The following is a 21541-nucleotide window of genomic DNA, read 5'->3' on the forward strand; positions in this document are numbered from 1 at the left end:
GAAACTTCCAGTCTGTTCCTTTACCGCAAACTAATGTAATTAACTGTGTATTTATATTTGTTAACTTTCGCAGTCCGGAAAAAGTTGCAAACTTTCAGTATATTCCGGACTGGAGTTAAGCGCATTCCTTAGAAGAAACTACACAATTCGAGCCTTGGAACTCATTTGATTTGGAAGAAACTACACAATTCAACGTTTATTTTACAAGAATGGAAAACGTAAACCAAGCAAACACGCATAAACGACCAATATAGAGAAAAAAAAACTCTAAATTCTTTCTCCAGATTAGAAAAATTATAGGCTACCTTAGTCAGCGACGAATTACCATTTGCATCCTCAGAAGGATTAGTACCACTTGTATTACTACCAAGGTAATCAAGATGATGTTTTTTTTTTTTTTTTTTTTCGTTTCTGTTTTATAACAGACAACGAACTCAGAAATTCCATCCGCGTCCAACCGGTATGAATGTTCATCGGATTTTCAAGGTTGCATCCGGGTCCAATCCGTAATCCGTTGGATTTTAAAAATTCCATCCGCGTCCAACCCATTAACAAATAATCCGGACATCCATCCGTACGCATACGGTTGGTCGCGGGTAAATCCGCGGATTACCGATAAAATGCTCACCCTAACTAACGGTCTAATATGAGTTTTCTACCGAGGTTATTTTATTGGGGAAATTAGGGGGAGACCCAAAAAAAAAATATTCTCATTCTCAGGCCCACAATTAATTTTGGGTATTGTGACACCCATAATTATTTCCGTGACACCCATAATTATATGAAATTATTAAAAACTTCTGCATGACGGATTATGCATCTGCATGACTGAGTTATGCATCAGGGGTATAATTGGCAACTCAACTTGGACATAACATATCTAAAAATTCGCACCTTAGAAATTTATAAATTTTATATGGTTGGAAATCTTTTAAAGAGAGCTACGCAACGAGTACAAACAACAATATCAAATTTTTGTTTTTCATGAAAAAATCAGAGGTGATCATCGTTTTAGGCAAAATTTTCGAAAACTGACTACATAACCATTATGCAGCCACCAAAAAAGATGCATAACACATTCTGCAGACGCATAACGAATTATGCAACCATTTTCTCGACTGCATAACAAATTATGCATATGCATAACAAAGTTATGCATCTATAACAAGTTATGTAACGAATGTATTAGTGCGTGCATAAAAAATAGATGCATAATGCATTATGCATCTTTTTTCTCGATGCATAAAAGATTGTGCAACAATTTTCTTGATGCATAATGCATTATGCAGTCGTATTTTCAAATGCATAACAGGTTATGCATCTATTTTCGCGACTGCATAACATGTTATGCAGATATTATTATAGGTGCATGACAAGTTATGCAGTCTTTGTTTTTGTTGGTTTTAATAGTGACAAAAAAATTTCTGCATAAAGTGTTATGAAACCTTGTTCTGGACTGCATAATAGGTTATGCAACAAATTTTGTAAATGCATAATAGGTTATACATCCATTTTTATAAATGCATAATCATATTATGTGCTTTTCTTTCCCTGTATTGCACAACAGTCATACATTAATTCCCGACAGTAAAATCATTTCCTGTAACTTCTTCTTGCAATAACTATCTTCTCAGCTCCAACATTGCTTTGTGGATTGCCCTCTTACTCATTCCTTGATTCACTGCCCAAAACAACAATTTTAAATCATATTGTTGTCATCACTTTTTGACTATGGGAGATAGATACAACATATAGCTTGGCGATCAGTCTGAGCTTCTAGGCAGTGCTGTTCGAACTGGACGTCAAAGAGAGCTTGTTGCAACTTTTCGAGTTGTGTCATCAATGGGTTAAGGTGCTCTGCAAAACCATGTGCAAGAAACAGGGAGGTCACCTTTTCCATTTTTATCAAGAAAGACGAGAGTATTCAAAACCTTAGATATTCTCCAATCATCCCGTCCTTAGCACGCTGGCCATGATATGTAAAATGGCGAATATGAATAACAAAGTCGACGGTTTCGTAATGAGGACCCTTGTTCTTGAAACAAAATTGGTGCAGACCTTCCCTGTGAACCACAAACTCAAATTTCTCGCTCGTCTTGTCATGAGAATAGTGAACCAATTCTCCTCTTGGATCCTTTGCCTGCATTATCGTTACTCCTATAAAACATCATCTTAACACAACAATCAAAAAAAAAAAAAGACACAAAACTTACAATAAGATCGATACCGTCTTTCAAACCAGAATTCCATGGTACATCTTGGATTCATTCACAGTACCACTTTCACCTTCCATATGATCAACTGCAACCATTAAACCAACCAAACCATCTAAATCTATTACAATTGCTCAATAACATCTCAACCCATTCATTCTTGGCTTCACTTTATCCTCCGTAACAGCTGCAGTTCCATGTATTTCCAGCAATCAAACCCCTGTTAATCATAGATCTACAGCTTCACTTTCTTGAAACAAGGTTTGATATAATCATAGATCTACCGCTAAAACTTGTTTTCAATGAAGAAATTTCGTATTTTTATGAAATCAGATTGAAATCAGATAGGATCTGGAGATGGAAGAGAAAAAGAGAAGAAGAAAGATGAAGAGTACGATAAAATTTAATTTCAATAATTTTGGGTCCCAGAATATTTTTTCCCTAAAAAATGGGTGCGCCCCTTCAGATTTCTGGGCGCGGGTTTCACAGTGGAAAAAATCTGAAAATGGGTCTCCGTAAGGGTGCACAGGAACCGAGCCGTACCGACAGACCGAACCGGAACCGGTGGAACCGTACCTGGTTTTGGACCGAACCGAGGTACAAGGTACAGGTACCGGTCCCAAAAATAGGAACCGAGGTCTGGGAGGTACAGGTACACGGTCCAATACAAGTACCGTGCCGTACCGGACCGAAAGTCCCGAATTATATAAACCGTTAGATTTGGGGGATAAGGATCAGTATTAGCCGTTAGATTAAAGGGGATATATAAACTAAGGGTTAGCCGGTTAGGGTTTCAGTTTCCTACTTCCCTTTCTTTCTTTTTCTGTTCTTCGCCTCTGGCGATTCTGAAAGTTTTGACCGATGAAATTAAATTATGAGATCGTGAGAGTTGAGCAGAGATCAAGGCATATTTGAGGATGAAGATTAGGGTTTCTGATTCGGGAGTTTGATTTGAGAAATTGAAGGGTTAGGGTTCATGTGTTCTTCCCCAACTTGAGATAAGGGTTTGAGAAGAATTGTTAACGATATCGAGTATCTGTTGCACGCAGAATCAATGGGTTGTTGTTTAAATTGATGTTCAGAAGCTGTTGATGTTAGGTTGAAGAGTTAGGGTTTCACAAGAGGAACTCAAATGAGATTTAGAAGTTGAATTTAAGGTTCTACATGGATTATTAGAGACTGGGTTTGGTCGAATTGAAGAGTTTGAATGCATGTTATAAACTTGAGTTGGAAATTCAGCTTTTCAGGGGATTCTAACGCTTGGGTAAGATTCCTTTTTCGATTAAGTTTAGTATTTTCGTTTCAATTGGTAGATTATTGATTATCTTGAGTGTATATGAATGTATGTGAATCTGTGAGTTATAGTTAAGATAGTTGTTTGGTATAACTGGCTCTAGTTGTCAGAGTTGGAGATGATTGAATTGGTTAAGTGTTTGAGAAGTTGAATTGTATTAGGTTTAGTGATTTATTGGATTGCTGGAGGTAATGAAATTGTTGAGCTGAGCTGTAGTTCAGGAAGAAGAGGAGTTGAGTATGCAGCTGAACTTTAGTTCCAGGGATGGTGGTGCAGATTATGTGAATGGAGCTGTAATTTCTTAGAGTTGCAGTGAGGTTTAGATTAATGGAATAAACTAGTGTTGGGATGATGTTGTTAGTGATGCAGAAATGGAGATAGTGGGATAGAATAGTTAAGCTGAAGCTATAGGTGGAGTTGTAAGTTGATGAAGGTGATGGCTTGGGTATCTTTGGAGTGAAATGGTGATGAACTGATGAAGTGTTACATGTTTGAGTAATGGAGTTTTAGGTGGTGCAGGTTTGATTAAATCCAGAGTTTTAATGACAATGATGTTGCTGCTGGAAAAGTACCGACCGGTCCCGTACCGAAACCGTACATGTACCGAATGGTACCGGAACCGAGGTACACGGTACCTGTCCAAAATCTGGGAACCGACCTCTGGGAGGTACAGGTACTCGGCCTCGGCGAGAACCGAGCCGAACCGTACCGTGCACCCTTAGGTCTCCCTGTAGATTTCACTATTTTATTTTCTGCTAGAGATAACAAGGGCCCAAAGGCCCCAAACAAGTTTTTACGGACTTTTGGGGTGGGCTACAGCCCAGGTGAGCCACCCCCTCCTTCCGTCATTAAGGTAGAAATTGGGGATTTCTCTGGGGTTTCTCGATCTTTATCGTCGACAGTGGCTTCTTCTTCAACTTCTCGCACTCGTTCATCACTAACAGATGATGCGTTGACCGAAATCTTTGCTCATCTTCCACTGAATTCGATTTATAGATTTAAATGTCTATCAAAGGTATGGTCATCTAACCATTCAAACCCTAATTTCATGATTAAATGGTTTGATATCAATAAAAAGTCACTCCCATGGATACTGTGTTATTCAATCCATGATGGCCGCATTCCTGATTTCCATTCAGAGTTTATGTCTAGAAATGAACATTTGTTCTCTCTTAAGTTTCTCTTAGATCAGAAACCATTTCAAGGAGATAAGTTAATCCTGTTAGGTTCTAGTAATGGTTTGGTACTTTGTTCAGATAGTTTATTACCTCGGAGTGTCATGTATCATGTTTGTAATCCATTAACTCAGAAATGGGTTTCACTTCCTGAACCACCAAGTTGCCAGACCTGAGGATTTATTGTTACTGGTATATTTTCTGAGTATTCATCAACATTTGCAAGTTGTTATAAGGTTATACGTATCCCATATTTTAAGGAGCCTTCGAATTTTTTTTAATGTTGATATGTTTTCTTCTAATTTGGGTGTATGAGAAAGTATTGAAGTTTCATGCGATGAAACTGTCGAGTCAGGATGGACTAAATTTGATAAATTCGTTATCCTTAGTGGTGTTCTGTTTTGGATTGAAAGGGGGCATAGACTGTTAGTTTACAACCTCAATCAGAAAAATACTAGTGATGGGCGACATCAATGTAGTTTGATTAATTTGCCAGATGAGGAGTTTGATAATGCTGATGTTCATAACCTCCTTAGTCGTATTGGGGAGTCTGAAGGCAGGGTTTGCTACACTAAAATTGGATGGGCAGGAAGGGGAGTGACTCTGAGTGTTTGGGTGCTCAATGAGGTCAACTGGCAAATATTGCACAAGGATATTTCACTAGGCGATATGTTAGCAGAACTGCGTTCTCGGATAGGTGATCCAGGTGCAGCACTCCAGGTTTTAGGTTTTAGTCCTTTAGACCGTAATGTTGTTTTGTTCGGTTGGAGGAACTGGGTTTTGGGGTTTAATATCCAAACCAGAAGATTTGAAGACCTGTGCTTGGATAACAGACAAGTACATGTTGCAGGTGCAATGTTCCAGCCGTTTGTTTTGAAGCCAATGCCAACATTACTTCCACCACCCTCTTGGATTGACACTTAAATGTCATCTTTGCATCCAAAACTGAGGAACTCATTTGTCTCTTATTGCCTCTTTATAATGTTCCTTTTGCTCAATGATGAACTTTATGCCTTTGGTGCACTAGATTTTCTCTCGAATCCAAGGATATCAAGATGGTGTTTTGTTATTTTTGCTTAATGTTACTAATTTGGTGTTTTTAGGGAAGTAACGACTTTTTATCAAGAAATTTTAAGTCTGTTCGATTACAGGCAGCAAACAATGTTACTTGATGTTTGTGTATCTGTTAACTTTTGCAGTACGCTGTTTCTCTACTTTCTAAGTTCTAGATACATTAGTTAATGCTTCGTGAGACTTAATTAGTGGCTATTGGGGTTTCATCCCAGGTCTCCTATAAGATACACCAGTAGGGGTGATTTTTAATATGTGCCCTAAAGTTGAATCTGCAAAAGGTTAACATCTCTCGAGTTCGGGATAGCATAATTTATTAATCTTTTATTCCAACCACTGAAACAGTCGTGCTTGTAATAATATTGTATCTTCTTTGGCATTATGATCGATAGATACCTGCAATTTCCTCAAGGGCTGTGCTGCTGGTGAGATAAAACTTGTAAGTTCCTTACTTCAATCTAGCGTTTCGTGTCTATACTCAAGCATTCACATCTTGCGTCAAAATTATTAATTGATTATTCATGGAAAATAAAGTTTAGGGATATGTGCATAGAGAAAAACAGTTTTACAGTCCTTGCAATCTTCCTTGTCTGTGCGCCTTTAGTTAGAATTTTTATTTTTCTTATAAGAAACTAGTTTTTTAATTATGATGGCTTGTTTAACATGGCTAAATTAGGGGATTTAATTCATTCAACTTGGTTGGCTGAATATAATTTTACTTTTGAGTATCTAAACGAAATATGGGGGTCTTGGTTTTGTAAGTGATGGCTTTGTAGGTGATAATTGTCAACCAGGAAACTCAATATGTGATGACATTGTAAGTGGCAGCAAATTGTTGAATTGAAGCAAGACTCCAAAGTCAGTGATAGGGTAAGAAAGAGACTATCTGTAGGTTGCTTGCAGGGCTTAAGAGTAGTCATGCATCCACTTGATGCTGTACACAAAGATCCCCAAGATGAAGAAGCTCGTGCGGTTGCAATCACCACCATGCTGAAGGATTTCCAAACACCATGCGGAAGCAAATCAGTACAGGTGCTGTCGTCGAGATCATCTCGAGGAATTGTCTCATCTTGTCTCTGCTGAAGGTAAGATATGTAGGAATTATAGCTACAATACTACTGCTTCTACTGCCTGTAATTAGTTCAACTGTCTGGGTTTGCGATTCAGAACTTTTGTACTGCATGAAAAGATGTACTTGTTTCAGTAAAAAAGAAACCTCGTGTTCTCTAAAATAAAAAATGCAGTGATGCAGATTTGGGTTCAATCAATTACTTGTATTATGAAACTACCTCAGGATAGCAGGTTCTTTTATTCTGCAGATTTGAATGGTGGAATTGTTTACGTTGCATATTTGGTATCCTTTTTTTTTCATATTTGAGAACCAGTATATTGCCACATATCTTGCAGAAAGAGAATTCATTACCTGTGTTTGATATCTCCTTTGTGTCACCCTGGTTGCTAAGTTCCAGTGCAGGTTTTTACATTTTCCCCAGTTTACTTGTCTGAGAGGGACTTGACTTTGAGCCAGAGTAAAAATACCTCTGAGATAAAAATACGACCCGAGTTGGACCTTGACTCAGTCACTGATTCACTATTTTTTCACAGAACGAGTCACATACACTCGTATGAAACGGCAAAATTAGTTCTTTTTTTTTTTTTCCCTAAAAGAAACATGAATAAGTAATATTGCTAAAAAAAGAAACTTTAGAGACTTGATCAGATGAATTCCTTCTGTCCTTGGAGAGTACCATTTCCACTTGTCTTTTTTAAGCCAGTCCATTAAATTTGTAAGAAACTTCACATTACATTGTGTCGACTCAATAATCAAACATATCAGAAATTTTCAATGAAATTTCTTTTAGAAGACTATTATTGGGACGTCACATTTCAATAGAGGGGTTTCATTTGGATTTTTAATGTTCAAAAAAGTGGTTATGGGATATCCTAAAACATACAAAATGTCTAGATTACCCTTTAACTAAAATAAAAACTTAAAAACCGTAGAAGTGATTTTACGTCCAGGTTTGGATGAATTCCAACCGTAGAACTTTATTTTACGGCCAGTTTTTCTTCCCACAAAAACTGTCCCAGAATTCACCAAGTATACAACAAAATTCATTAATTTAATTTTTATCTAATTAAATTAAATTAAAATTAACTAAATAAGGATTGTTTAGTCATTACAAAATTATTTTAGATAAGTGATTTTTAATATTACTTATGAGTGACCCGTTTTTGTCCTATTAGGTGACGCCCCTCTAGTGGAATGTGACGTCCCAATAATAGCCTTCTTCTTTTATCAGTTAAGCTTACTTGTAAACTACACCAAGACTACGCCAACTCCCGCGTTGGGCAGTCTGAAACATTCAAGAATTTGGATGTATAAATTAGAAACCACAAGGGTAAGAAATAAATCAAATCAAGAGAAGAATTAGATATTAAAGAGAGGATAAAATGCATCCCAGGTTCATAATACTGATCTTTTATGCATCTTTTGTTGGTGCAATTTTGATAGCAGTAGTTGTATGTGCTGTATATTGTCGTTGCTGCTGCTGCTGCTACTACTGGTGCCACTGCTTCCGGCTGCTGTGGGGCTGGGATTGTGGTGGATGGTGATGCCGGTGGGTGTGGCGGTTGAATGATTTTTATGATGCATGGAGTAACAATTACAATTTGCAAGATATACAAAGTTAGCCTAAAGTATCGTACAAAAATATAAATCAAGTTCTGTATCCTTTCATACTTTTGTAACCAGAAAGAAATGAAGTATCTTTTTTTTTTAATTATTTTGTTAGTATGTTCTTTATTTTTGATTCCAGGGGCTCTCTGAATCACATTATCAGACTCATCCATATCAAACTTATCACGTCTGATTAAAAAATTTGTAGATACCTCGAGTCAGACACCGATTCAATAACTCTTTCAAGGAACGAGTCAGATACACTCGTATACCTTTGGTCGCTTCAAAGTTCAAACTCCAATAACAGAAGAAATCTCCGAATTCTAAGAGGAATAAAAGAATGAGTGTATGTTCCGGAAACATCATTGGTACATTCTGGAATCAGTCTTAACAATACCCTATATATGTGTAAATCTTGAACGCTTCTTCTGCATATCACATCAAACCCATATATTTTAATCTCTTCATAAGTTTTCTGAATTCAGTTTCTTCATCCACAATCTCTTTTTTCTTTCCTTTTCTTTTGTTTGCGATGGCTGGTAAAGGAGAAGGATCAGCAATTGGTATTGATTTAGGTACAACATATTCCTGCGTAGGTGTATGGCAACACGATCGAGTTGAGATCATTTCTAATGATCAAGGAAATAGAACTACACCTTCTTACGTTGCTTTTACTGATACTGAACGTTTGATCGGTGATGCTGCTAAAAACCAAGTTGCCATGAACCCTATCAACACTGTCTTCGGTAAGATCTTTTTTTGCATATTATATGTTTTCAGATCTTGCAATGATATTGTAGATATGCTCATGGATCTTACATTAGATTTTTGTATTGCATGTAAGGTGCACTATGATATGAAATTTATTCTGAATTTGTTTTGCTGCATGTTGTTGTGTAGATGCAAAACGTTTGATTGGTAGGAGATGCAGTGACAGTTCTGTGCAGAGTGATATCAAGTTATGGCCATTCAAGGTCATTGCTGGACCAGGTGACAAACCCATGATCGGTGTAAGTTACAAAGGTGAAGACAAACAGTTTGCAGCTGAAGAAATATCTTCCATGGTTCTTATCAAGATGCGTGAGATTGCTGAGGCTTATCTTGGTTCCACTGTTAAGAATGCTGTTGTTACCGTTCCTGCTTACTTTAATGATTCACAGCGTCAAGCTACCAAGGATGCTGGTGTTATTGCTGGTCTTAATGTCATGCGTATTATCAATGAGCCTACAGCTGCTGCCATTGCTTATGGTCTTGACAAGAAGGCAACAAGTGTTGGTGAGAAGAACGTTCTTATCTTCGATCTCGGTGGTGGTACGTTCGATGTTTCTCTGCTGACAATTGAAGAGGGTATCTTTGAGGTGAAGGCTACTGCTGGAGATACACATCTTGGAGGAGAAGATTTTGATAACAGGATGGTGAATCATTTTGTGCAAGAGTTCAAGAGGAAGCACAAGAAGGATATCACTGGAAATCCTAGAGCTCTTAGGAGGTTGAGGACGTCGTGTGAACGGGCAAAGCGCACTCTCTCATCCACTGCTCAAACCACAATTGAGATTGATTCGTTATACGAGGGTGTCGATTTTTACACGACTATTACTCGTGCTAGATTCGAAGAGTTGAACATGGATTTGTTCAGGAAATGTATGGAGCCTGTTGAGAAGTGTTTGAGAGATGCTAAGATGGACAAGAGTAGTGTTCATGATGTCGTGTTGGTCGGCGGATCCACTAGGATTCCCAAGGTTCAGTCTTTGTTGCAGGATTTCTTTAACGGAAAGGAACTCTGCAAGAGTATTAATCCCGATGAAGCGGTGGCGTACGGAGCGGCTGTGCAGGCGGCGATTTTGAGTGGCGAGGGTAATGAGAAGGTGCAGGACTTGCTGCTTTTGGATGTCACTCCTCTCTCGCTTGGTCTAGAAACGGCAGGAGGTGTCATGACCGTATTGATCCCAAGGAACACCACCATTCCCACAAAGAAGGAACAAGTATTCTCCACTTACTCGGACAACCAGCCCGGAGTGTTGATTCAGGTGTACGAGGGTGAGAGAACAAGAACCAGAGACAACAACTTGTTGGGAAAATTCGAGTTGTCTGGAATTCCTCCAGCACCTCGTGGTGTTCCTCAAATCACTGTATGCTTTGACATCGACGCGAACGGTATCTTGAACGTGTCAGCTGAGGACAAGACAACAGGGCAAAAGAACAAGATCACAATTACTAATGACAAGGGTAGGTTGTCTAAAGATGAGATAGAAAAGATGGTTCAAGAAGCAGAGAAGTACAAGTCAGAAGACGAAGAGCACAAGAAGAAGGTGGAGTCGAAGAATGCATTGGAGAATTATGCTTACAACATGAGGAACACGATCAAGGATGATACAATTGGAGGAAAGCTAGCACCTGACGATAAGAAGAAGATTGAAGATGCCGTTGAGAATGCCATTCAGTGGTTGGACAGTAATCAGCTAGCTGAGGCAGACGAGTTTGACGACAAGATGAAGGAGCTGGAAAGCCTATGCAACCCAATCATCGCGAAGATGTACCAGCAGGGAGGTGGTCCTGATATGGGTGGTGCTGGTGGAATGGATGCTGATGGTCCTGCACCAGGAGCTGGCGGTGCTGGACCTAAGATCGAGGAAGTCGACTAAAGTGGCATTTCTTTTATACTTAATTAAATTGAATCTTCTTTGCAGCAGTTTTTCCTATGGCGCATTTTTAATTTCTGCAGACATTGTTTTAGTCATCTGGAGTAGTTAAGGCTAGTGAGTGTGTTTATTTGTATTCTTTTTCTTTCGAGGCCGATATGATTGTTACCGTTCACAGTAGGATTTCCTTGTTCAATGAATTTTCCAATTGTTTAGTAAACAAAAAACAACCTCCCCTCTTGTGCATATTATAACTTGTGCTTTTTCTTTTGGCTGGTTGCTGGAATAATTTACTTTACTCAGTAATTATAATTTAATCATCCAATCGTTCGTCTATGACGAATAAGTAGGTATGGTGGATGATGACGGGTCGAGACTGGCTATGGCCTATGAATGTCTTCGCTTTTCTATGTGCTGGGTGGGTTTTTATAAAGAAAGAAGAAGATTTGTAGTAATATTTCAAACAATCTTTTCTTGAATAACTCTTGCTTCTTTACTGATAATGTCATCTGCAATAGTAGAGGTTTCTTCATCTTCAAAATTCGTATGGAAGATCGAAAACTTTTCAAAGGTGAACTCTGAAGATGGTCTCAGATCTGATGTTTTTTCTGTTGGTAGCTTTAAATGGTATGCCACCAGAAACTATTTTTCTGTCGAACAAGATTTCCATTTTCATTTCTCATGATTTTGACTAAATACTCACAGTTTTTCATTTATAGGAAAGTGCATATGCATCCGAAGGTGGTGTAGAATGTTAGTACTAGAAATCACACAATGAATAAACTTCTCAAAGGAAGAGTTTTCTTTTCTCAAAAATCTGCCGATCTTCCTTACAAACGTGGCCATATATAGGCCTTATGGGATATGCCAATATCTTTTATGATTAATGCTAATAAAGAGGAAATCCTACTAAATATAATATCATGCCAATACTAGCAAGATATCTCTTATTTCCTAACAAAAATAACAAATAGGAAAATATTTAACGGATATTCTTTCGTCGATCCCTTCCTTCCAAGTAGGATTCTGCCATATCTTGCACTACATCATTCTCCCCGGGAAAGAGGAAATTCGCCCCCGAATTAGGCAGGGTAGAAAAATCATCATCAGACAAGTCGCCGTGGTAAGGAATGAGATGACGGACATTGAACACATCAGCAGTATGAATATGACTGGGAAGTCGCAAACGGTAAGCATTAGGATTGATCTTCTCAATAATTTCAAACGGACCAATCTTGCGAGGACCCAATTTGTTGTATGTGCCCGTAGAGAAACGTTCCTTAATAAGTACAAGCCCAACGAACGAAATCACCTACCTCAAATTCAACGTGACGACGATGCTTATCGGCAGCCGTTTTGTACTTCGTAGAGGACGCCACCAAGTTTTGAGCAGCTTCGTCATGTATCTGCTGTAAGTGATGCACCAACTCATCAGCAGTGGCATGTACTCGTTGCAAATCTGGCACAGGCGCAAGATCAAGGGGTGAACGCGGATTAAATCCACAGACCACTTGGAAAGGGCTAAACCCGGTGCTCTTATGAATGGCTCTGTTGAAGGCAAATTCTGCTTGAAACAAATGCTTCCCATTGTTTAGTGTGAGAACCCACCAGGCTGCGAAGTATGTTCCCAAGAGATCGGTTAACAACCTCTGTCTGCCCATCCGTTTGAGGGTGATAAGCACTGCTGAATTTCAACTCCGTACGCAATAATTTCCAAAGAGACCTCCAGAAATGACTAAGAAATTTAGAATCACGGTCCGATACAATGGACTCTGGGAGACCATGAAGACGATACACGTGTTGAAAAAACAAAAATGCCACATGAACTGCATCCGTAGTTTTTTTGCAAGCTATAAAGTGCGCCATTTTGGAAAATCTGTCAACGACGACAAAAATAGAATCCATCCCATGTTGAGTGCGAGGCAAACCCACAACAAAGTCCATACTAATATCAGTCCAAGGCTTAGACGGAATTGGTAATGGCATATAAAGACCAGCATTTGTCGTAGAACCTTTAGATACCTGACAGATATGACAACGAGAAACGAAACGTTGTACCTCTTTAAACAAGCGCGGCCAAAAGTATGATGTTGAAACCAACTGGAAGGTCTTGTCACGACCAAAGTGACCCTCGTTATGCAGTTCTTGAATGATACGTAAACGCCAGCTACAGTCAGGAATGCAAAGTCGAGTTCCCTTGAAGAGAAAACCATCCAACAGCGAGAACTGGGTACTGTTGCCAGCATGCACAGCGTCCAGAATTGAACCAAAATAGGGGTCAGTCTTGTATAAATCAGCAAACGATTCCAAACCCAAGACCTCCGTCCGTAGTGACGTTAGCAGACTTCGTCGACGACTGAGACCATCAGCCACACGGTTCTGAGTTCCAGCCTTGTGTTTGAGGACAAATGTGAAATCTTGTAGATAATTAGCCCATTTAACTTGTCGTGCATTCATCTTGTCTTGATTGCCGATGTGCTTGAGAGCATCATGGTCAGTAAACAACACAAATTCAGAATGAATCAAATAATGACGCCAGTGCTTAAGGGTTTGGATGATGGCATAAAACTCTAGTTCATACGTGCTGTAATTACGCTTAGCCATTTAATTTCTCACTAAAAAATGCGATCGGTTTGCTGGATTGGCTGAGGACTGCACCTATACCAACCTTAGAGGCGTCTGTATGAACCTCAAATGGTAAAGAAAAATTTGGTAACGACAGTATAGGGGCAGAACAAAGCTTCTCCTTCAGTAAGAGAAGCTTGCTGTAGCTGCATCTGTCCAAGAAAACTTGCCATTCTTCATGCAATCGGTGATTGCTGCTGCAATAGTGCTAAAGTGGGGAATAAACCTTCTATAAAAGGATGCGAACCCATGAAAACTCCTGGCCTCATGGATTGTTTGCGGACAAGGCCAAGTACGCACAGCATCAACCTTCGATTCATCCACGGAAATACCATCCTTGGATATGACGTATCCAAGAAACAAAATGCGATCTGTACCGAAGACACACTTCTTTGTAGCGGCAAAGAAATTTTGCTGGCGTAAGACTACCAAGACCTCACGAAGATGACGCAAGTGCATATCCAAGTTAGTACTATAAACCAAAATGTCATCGAAATAAACGACCACAAACTTACCCAAGAATGGTTTTAATACTTCATTCATGACACGCATAAACGTACTCGGAGCATTGGAGAGACCAAACGGCATCACCAACCATTCATAAAGTCCTTCCCTAGTTTTAAAAGCGGTCTTCCACTCATCTCCAGGCCGTATACGAATCTGATGGTAGCCACTACGCAAATCCAATTTGCTAAAAATCGTAGCACCATGAAGCTGGTCCAGGATATCATCCAGACGAGGGATGGGAAAACGATACTTCACCGTAATCTTATTAATAGCACGACTGTCCACACACATGCGCCATGAACCGTCCTTCTTAGGAATGAGTAACGCCGGAACTGCACAAGGACTAAGACTCTCCCTGATGAGACCCTTGGCTAACAACTCCCCTACCTGACGTTGTAGTTCCTCGTGTTCTCTTGGGCTCATACGGTAATGAGCTCGATTAGGGAGAACCGATCCTGGTACTAAGTCTATCCGGTGCTGAATAGCTCGAGATGGAGGCAACCCATCCGGAAGGTCAACGGGAAAAATGTCTGCAAAGTCCGATAATACTCCCTGGATACATGACGGAACCGCCACAGTCGACGCAGATGCAAGAGAAAGGCCACACAGGATGAACACAATACCCTCATCCATCATCTCGGTCTCAAACGTACGCCAAGACAGAAAATTGGAAGCCAGATTAGAGAGTGGTTTGTGCACAGTTTCCTTGGCAGGTACTAACGTGACGCGAGTCGATTTGAACAAGAATGAATATGTGTTTAGTTTACCATTGTGAATTACCTCCCTGTCGTATTGCCAAGGTCGTCCCAATAGCAGATGACAAGCATCCATAACCACGACATCACACCACAAAGCATCCTCGTATACAGAACCAATGGAAAACTTCACAAGACAACGTTTGGAAATAGTTACCTCCGAACCTTTACTCAGCCAGTGAAGAGAGTACGGACTAGGATGTTTCTCTGTCGATAACTTGAGTTTTCTCACAGCCTCTTCAGACACCACGTTCTCACAGCTGCCTGAGTCAATGATCATTCGACAGACTTTTCCTTCTATGGTGCACGTTGTCTGGAAGATGTTCTTTCTGAGCCATGACTCGTCAGTGTCAACCTTCGGCGTCAGGAACGATGGTCGAGAAATCATCAAGCAGTCACCTTGGTCTCCCGGCAGAAATACTTCATCGAACTCAGTTGATGTCTCCTCCGCATCAGCAAAGATATCATCAGCAGCAGTCGGCTCTACAAGTAAAGCTTTGCCAGGTCGACCAGCCTTACGACAATCGTTTGCCAAGTGACCAGGATCACCACAACGGTAGCATTTAGGACCAGGCCTTTGAGACGTACTAACATTCTGTTGAGCGGAAGCAATCTGTGAAGGAGTAATAGTAGGACGGCCAACAGCTGCTCTAATTGACTTACGGGATAATTGTTTTTCCAAACGCAGAGCTCGTTGGTGAACCTCAGACACAGAAAAATAATCAAACATATTTAGTGTGTCTTGGAAAGTCTCACGTAGACCACCTATATAGCGGGAGACAAGCTGATCATCGGTGTCTGTAATACCTGACCGAGTGACCAAATCATAGAACTCTTTTGTATATTCATCAATGGAACGAAAACCCTGACGAAGGTTTTGTAAACGAATATACAGTTCTCTGGTATAGTTAAATGGCAAAAAGGCTGAACGCATACACTTTTCAAGCCTTGCCCAGGAAGAAATAGGAGTTTTACCTTTTTGAATCCGGGAAGCTTTCAGTTGACGCCACCAAACAGCAGCCCTACCCCGAAAGCGTGTAGCCACAAGCGGAACCACTCGATCATCAGGAACCCTCTTAAATTCCAGAACTTCCTCCACAGTAGAAAACCAGTCGATACAATCCTCTGGTGTCAACCCGCTACCATGAAACTCAGGAATTTCGATGCGGAATGATGATTCCCAACTCCTAGATTCACGCTCACGCCCAGCAAAAGGGTTATCAGTATCATTATCGTCATCGGCATCAGATGAATTGGACTCATCAATAGGAGGATGACGGCGCTCATGTCGTTGTAACAGGGTTGCTACCTGACCGGCGAGCTGCTCAACCGTGCGTGATAGTTCATCGTATCTCGTTCTCTCCATTACCTCCTCAACTAAAGCCTCGCGAGGACCACCCTGACCTCTACCACGAACCATGTTGGAAGGATCGATACCCAGTTTCTGAATACCAAATGGTGTAGAATGTTAGTACTAGAAATCACACAATGAATAAACTTCTCAAAGGAAGAGTTTTCTTTTCTCAAAAATCTGCCGATCTTCCTTACAAACGTGGCCATATATAGGCCTTATGGGATATGCCAATATCTTTTATGATTAATGCTAATAAAGAGGAAATCCTACTAAATATAATATCATGCCAATACTAGCAAGATATCTCTTATTTCCTAACAAAAATAACAAATAGGAAAATATTTAACGGATATTCTTTCGTCGATCCCTTCCTTCCAAGTAGGATTCTGCCATATCTTGCACTACATCAGAAGGGAAACGGGAAAGTGTATGATAGTTTATCACTGTATCTGGCCCCTGTCGACTTGGCCAAAGCGGTGTGTGTGGAGTTCAGTTTTACCATTACTAGTCAAACCAATAGCATGAACAAAGTGACATACGGTATATTTGGATATCTTCAGCTAGGCTACCACCAGTATATATATTTTTAGTTACTCATAAAAGAAATTGATTTTTGTAGGTGACAAACACTCTTTCCGGGTAAAAAGTGGTCATGACTGGGGTTGGTCAAAATTCTTGCGGCTCAATGAACTCCATGACCCTGCTAATGGATATATCATGAACGACACTTGTGTCATTACTATTGCAATTTCTTGGACGATGAAGGAAGATGCTATAGATGATAATAAATTAGCTGTCGTGAAATTAGAGAGCGACCCAATAAAAGTTGAAGAGACAGAAACCGAGAAGCAAACCAAACTAAAAGATGGTAAAAGTGGTGCAAAATTAGGAGAACATCCAGGTGCTGGACAACCTTTTGGTGAAGGGCGGCACAACAACAAAGTTGGTTTTTCCCATGACAAGGAATTCGAAGATGTTGGAGCCTTCAGTATTTTAAGGACACAGGCGCCAATATATTTGCAGATATGGTTGAAATATGGTCATATCCCTACAAACAAAGTTATGCCAATCTCATCCTATGATCTCTTAGTTATGGCGGTCAAAGACCTGATGAATTCTATTATAGATATGCATCAGTGTCGTCATGTAGATTTGTCTTATGAAATGATTGAGGGTTGGGAAGAGAAGATAAAAATGGCCGAGACAATTAAGTTTAACGTCGGATGGCTTCGTGAACGGTTTGAGAGTGTTAAAAAAGGTATCGGTGGTATGCAGAAAGTCAAGACTGAGTTGCAGGAGCATGGACAGCCTTTACGTTCTGCTAAATTAAGGATCAAAACCATAGAGGATGAGTTGAAGAAAACCAAAGCTGAGCTGATTGCAGCGAAGGATTACTTGAGAGAGCATATATCCGGAGTGCTGTCAGAATCAGAGGTGGAAATGTATCTTGAAATAGGCGAAAATTTACTGCTTGAAGGGCTGTTTGATAAGTAAAACTGTGTCAAAAGTTCTGTGGTTTTGTAAGATAGAGAGAGGAAGTCTGAGTAAATTGGATTTCTTTAAATACCAGGTTTTACTAAATTTTCTTTGCGGCATTCTTCCTTTGGCATTTCATATTTCATATTTCTGCATGCTCTCTTTTGTTCTCGAAGAAAGCTAAATGAGCGAAATAAGGATTTTTTTTTTTTGCTTCGAGTATTTGTGTCAAGTTGAAGAATAAGTTGCAAATTTTAATCAATTCAATTAATCTGTCAAAACAGAGAAGATTCTGAAGATGAAAGTCAGAGAAAACAAAAGAGTGGTGCAAAAATTTTGGGTAAAACCTAAAACCGGTTTATTATTTCAAATCTTAAATTGACTACTGGAGAAATATAGGACCACGTATTATCGCAATTATACTAGTAGAAATCATAATTAGCTGAACGAAATCATTGTCTTGTTTCTTTAATAGACTAAAATCAACATCAAGATCTATAAATCCTTGTTTACACGTATCTGCCCATATCCAGGCACCATTCATGTGATTGAAAGCTTCAGCATAATATTTACTACTAAATTCTCTCATGGCTTCTTGAACATCTTCTAAAGCACTAGAATAAAATTCTATGCAATCCTTTAGATTTTGTATTGCTAGCGGTTCTTCTTTTCCGTCCTTCAAAATGCTATCAATATATATACCAATATAAGTTGCGTTCTTCGAACATAGATCCATTGATATTACAGCAAGTCCGGAAATATCAGAAGTTTTGCTCAGAGGGTTGGCTTCCAGAGATGAAACACAGAAGTCATAATTTATTCGGGGATCAACCGTCGATTTATCCTTACAAATATCTCTGATTAGATTAACTCCCCCATAAAAGTTTAGAAGAAGCAAAATATGGAGGATTGATGAAAAGAGAGAAACTAATGAGATTGATTGATTCATCACTTTCTTATGGATTTCAATAAAAGAAAAAAAAAATAATCTCTAGGAAACCCTTATGCAGTACCCTGTTAGTATAAGATTTCCGTGACATTTATATAGTAAATTAGGAAGTAATTGAAAATTTTTGATTTCGAAAATATAATTTTGACATTAATGTGATATCCCTTTTACCACGAACGCGCGATTGGAGATATCAAAACTAATCGGGGGATATGAATTACTTCCCCCAACTAAAGGTGTCTGCTAAGAGGTGTTTTTCTGGGCGAAAATACTAAAACACCCTTTGATTAATTAAAAAATATTATGGAAAATCTATACTACCCTTTCCCCTAAAACTTAAAATCTAAAAACCAAATACATATCCCTCATTTCTATTCAGTTCCGACACACTCGGTTAAGGTTAGGGTTCCGATTTTTTTTTCTTCATCTTCTTCACGTTCTTCATCCATTCTTCATCGACGATTAATCGTTAATTCAAAAATTTCTTCGTCGATTAACCTACCAGAATCCATAAGAATGCCTCCACGAAAGAAATCAGATGCCCCATCGAAATCAAAATCGATTTCTCAAAAAAAAAATTAAAACAAAGGCTTGCATTGATTGCTGAAGAGCAAGAACACGAAGAAGAAGAGGCTTCGGACGATCAACCTCTTGTAAACATGGCTTCTGTGAGAAGGTAAGTGATTTAAAACTGTTTAATTAGTGTTTCAATCGATTTGTAGCTATGGGTTTAGGTCAAAATCGCAAACCCTAACTGAAACAGTTGAGTTTCAGTAGCTTCCGGCATTCAATTTAGTATGAATACCACACCGGAACTGCGTACCGACATTCGATTTAGGATGAAGAACACATCGGCTGTGCCTTACGGCATTCGATTTAGGTTGAAGACCACACTGGAACATAATTACGGCATTTTATTTAGGATGAAGACCACACAGGAACCCAGTACCGGGATTGATTTGAACTTTTTCGAATACGTCGGCAGTGAGCTTCTAATACACAGAAAACCCTAGGATTTTGTTATTGGTACCGGCATACGTTTTAGGTCAGATTCCATGCCGGTACTAGTGTTTTGGTATCCAGGAACTTCCGAAATATTACCGGCATCCTCGACAATTGTTTGTCAATGCCGGTATTAGTTCCCGACATGAATTTTAATTTTACGTATGTGACGGTACTGGTGTTTTGGTACCCAGGAACTTCCTAAAGATCACCGGAATCCTCGACAATTATTTTTCAATGCCGGTACTAGTTCCCGGCATGTAATGGTTTGAATTTACCATGCCATTTCCGGTCACGGCATGGTCGATACTTTGTTTCGGTATACCGGTAGTGATGATTCTATGCCGTAATGTGGTGTATCTATGCCGGTATTAGAAATGAAAGTTAGTTGTCTTATATTTATTTCCTGCTTCTTTTAAAATAGGTCTAAAGCAAAGGAAGCTAAAGCAAAGGAAGCTAACAACGAAAAAACTAAAGATGTTGGCATTAAGAAAAGAAGGAAGGACGGTCTTGGTACTCCTCAGTCTCTTCCTCCTAGAGGGAAAGACCAAGGTCGAAAAATACGTTTGGGGGATGATACAAGAGGTGCAATTTAGGAGAGTGATCGTGACCGTAGTAAACTCTTAATCCGTGAATCTACCGGAGCAGTTGAGGAGGAAGATGAACAAGATGAAGAGGAAAGTGAGGAGGAAGATAATGAGATTGATCCAAGTCAATTAGCAAACCAAATCCAAAGAGTAGTGGAACAAGGTGGTTCAAGTCAACAACCGACACAAGGAAAGGGGAAAGGAAAAGGCGAAGTAAAAGTAAAAGGTACGCACCTTCCTCATATTGACGACATGATACCTGACCTTCATCGTGGTAGAATTTGGGGCGCAACTTTTCATGATCCGGGGTATCTATTTGGCTACAAGCACTCATGGGCTCGTACTATATATCAAACCTATGCAATAATTTCTATCTCGTGCATATGTATTGTTTTGTATTTATGCAAAATCTCTTAATCGTATTATTTCCTAATTGTGGGATCATAAGAAGGTTGTGCGTGTTTGCCGAAACCAAGTCGCGTCTCATTGAGATTTGTCTAATGAATGTGAAGAGGTCCAAAACATAGTAAAGGATTCTGGTATATATCCTTTGGTTGAAAATTATGTGAAGCCAGATATCGTGACAGTCAATTGATTCGTCGAAAAGTATCATGGTGAATCAGATACCATGCACTTCCCGTTTGACGAGATGACCTTGATCCGTGATGATGCTCAGAACATTCTAGGCTTGAATGTTATCGGAAAATGAATTGCATAACGAGAAGATGATTGTGCGGAGCTATAATGGACAAAGTTGCATGCTCTTATTAACAAGCTGTTTGGTTGGGATTACAAAACTTTTGTGGAAATCTTCTATGTATCTAAGGTTAGTAGGACAAATACCATCAAGCTGACGATTCTTAAGAAGAAGTTTGAAAAAACTCTGCAGAGAAAAGACAAGGATGGATGAGACCCCGCACAGATTCGTTATACTGTCGCTGCGTACCTGTTATTCATCTTGGGTATTAGGCTATTCCCTGACACTAGTGGAACATGGTTAGTGCAAGCTACCTTCAATACTTGGATCCGTTGGAAGAGGTCTTCACCTATTCTTGGGGCACCGTGGTAATGGAAAATTTGATGACGGAGATGAGAAGGGCCTCTAAGGCGGTTACAAACCAATTTGTCGGGAATTTCACTCTACTCTAGGTAATTTTATTTTTAAACTTATGTTATTTTTCACACGTACCCTTATCATGAACTTAGAAACAAAT

The 21541-nt window shown here is 39.4% G+C and overlaps 4 protein-coding genes across 9 annotated transcripts; 2 read left to right on the plus strand and 2 right to left on the minus strand.

Moving 5' to 3' along the window:
* Positions 1-1622: 1622 nt before the first annotated feature.
* Positions 1623-2371, minus strand: LOC113345011 (transmembrane emp24 domain-containing protein p24beta2-like). Its single transcript, XM_026588869.1, has 5 exons — positions 2356-2371; positions 2214-2257; positions 1955-2140; positions 1750-1858; positions 1623-1681 (listed from the first exon to the last, which is right to left on the minus strand). Exons 1-5 carry the CDS (start codon positions 2369-2371, stop codon positions 1623-1625), a joined length of 414 nt encoding a protein of 137 aa, XP_026444654.1.
* A 1978-nt stretch (positions 2372-4349) lies between these two features.
* LOC113344866 lies at positions 4350-7101 on the plus strand. 6 transcript variants are annotated; one of them, XR_003357931.1, is made up of 3 exons: positions 4350-4522; positions 6146-6192; positions 6516-7101. XR_003357931.1 is itself a non-coding variant. In XM_026588762.1 (3 exons), exons 1-3 carry the CDS (start codon positions 4510-4512, stop codon positions 6834-6836), a joined length of 321 nt encoding a protein of 106 aa, XP_026444547.1. In that variant the 5' UTR covers positions 4350-4509; the 3' UTR covers positions 6837-7101. The 6 variants fall into 6 exon arrangements, 1 of the variants encoding a protein (XP_026444547.1); XR_003357932.1 differs by having other exon boundaries at positions 6530-7101; XR_003357934.1 differs by having other exon boundaries at positions 6548-7101.
* Positions 7102-8690: 1589 nt separating this feature from the next.
* On the plus strand, positions 8691-11303 carry LOC113344859 (heat shock cognate 70 kDa protein 2-like). Its single transcript, XM_026588754.1, has 2 exons — positions 8691-9179; positions 9334-11303. The coding sequence occupies exons 1-2, from the start codon at positions 8966-8968 to the stop codon at positions 11073-11075; spliced, it is 1956 nt and encodes a 651-aa protein (XP_026444539.1). The 5' UTR covers positions 8691-8965; the 3' UTR covers positions 11076-11303.
* Positions 11304-18171: 6868 nt separating this feature from the next.
* Positions 18172-18525, minus strand: LOC113345013. The gene has a single exon (XM_026588870.1). The coding sequence runs from the start codon at positions 18523-18525 to the stop codon at positions 18172-18174; it is 354 nt and encodes a 117-aa protein (XP_026444655.1).
* Between the last annotated feature and the right edge of the window lie 3016 nt (positions 18526-21541).

Source organism: Papaver somniferum, unplaced genomic scaffold (assembly GCF_003573695.1).
Source record: "Papaver somniferum cultivar HN1 unplaced genomic scaffold, ASM357369v1 unplaced-scaffold_80, whole genome shotgun sequence".
Lineage (NCBI taxonomy): Eukaryota > Viridiplantae > Streptophyta > Magnoliopsida > Ranunculales > Papaveraceae > Papaver > Papaver somniferum.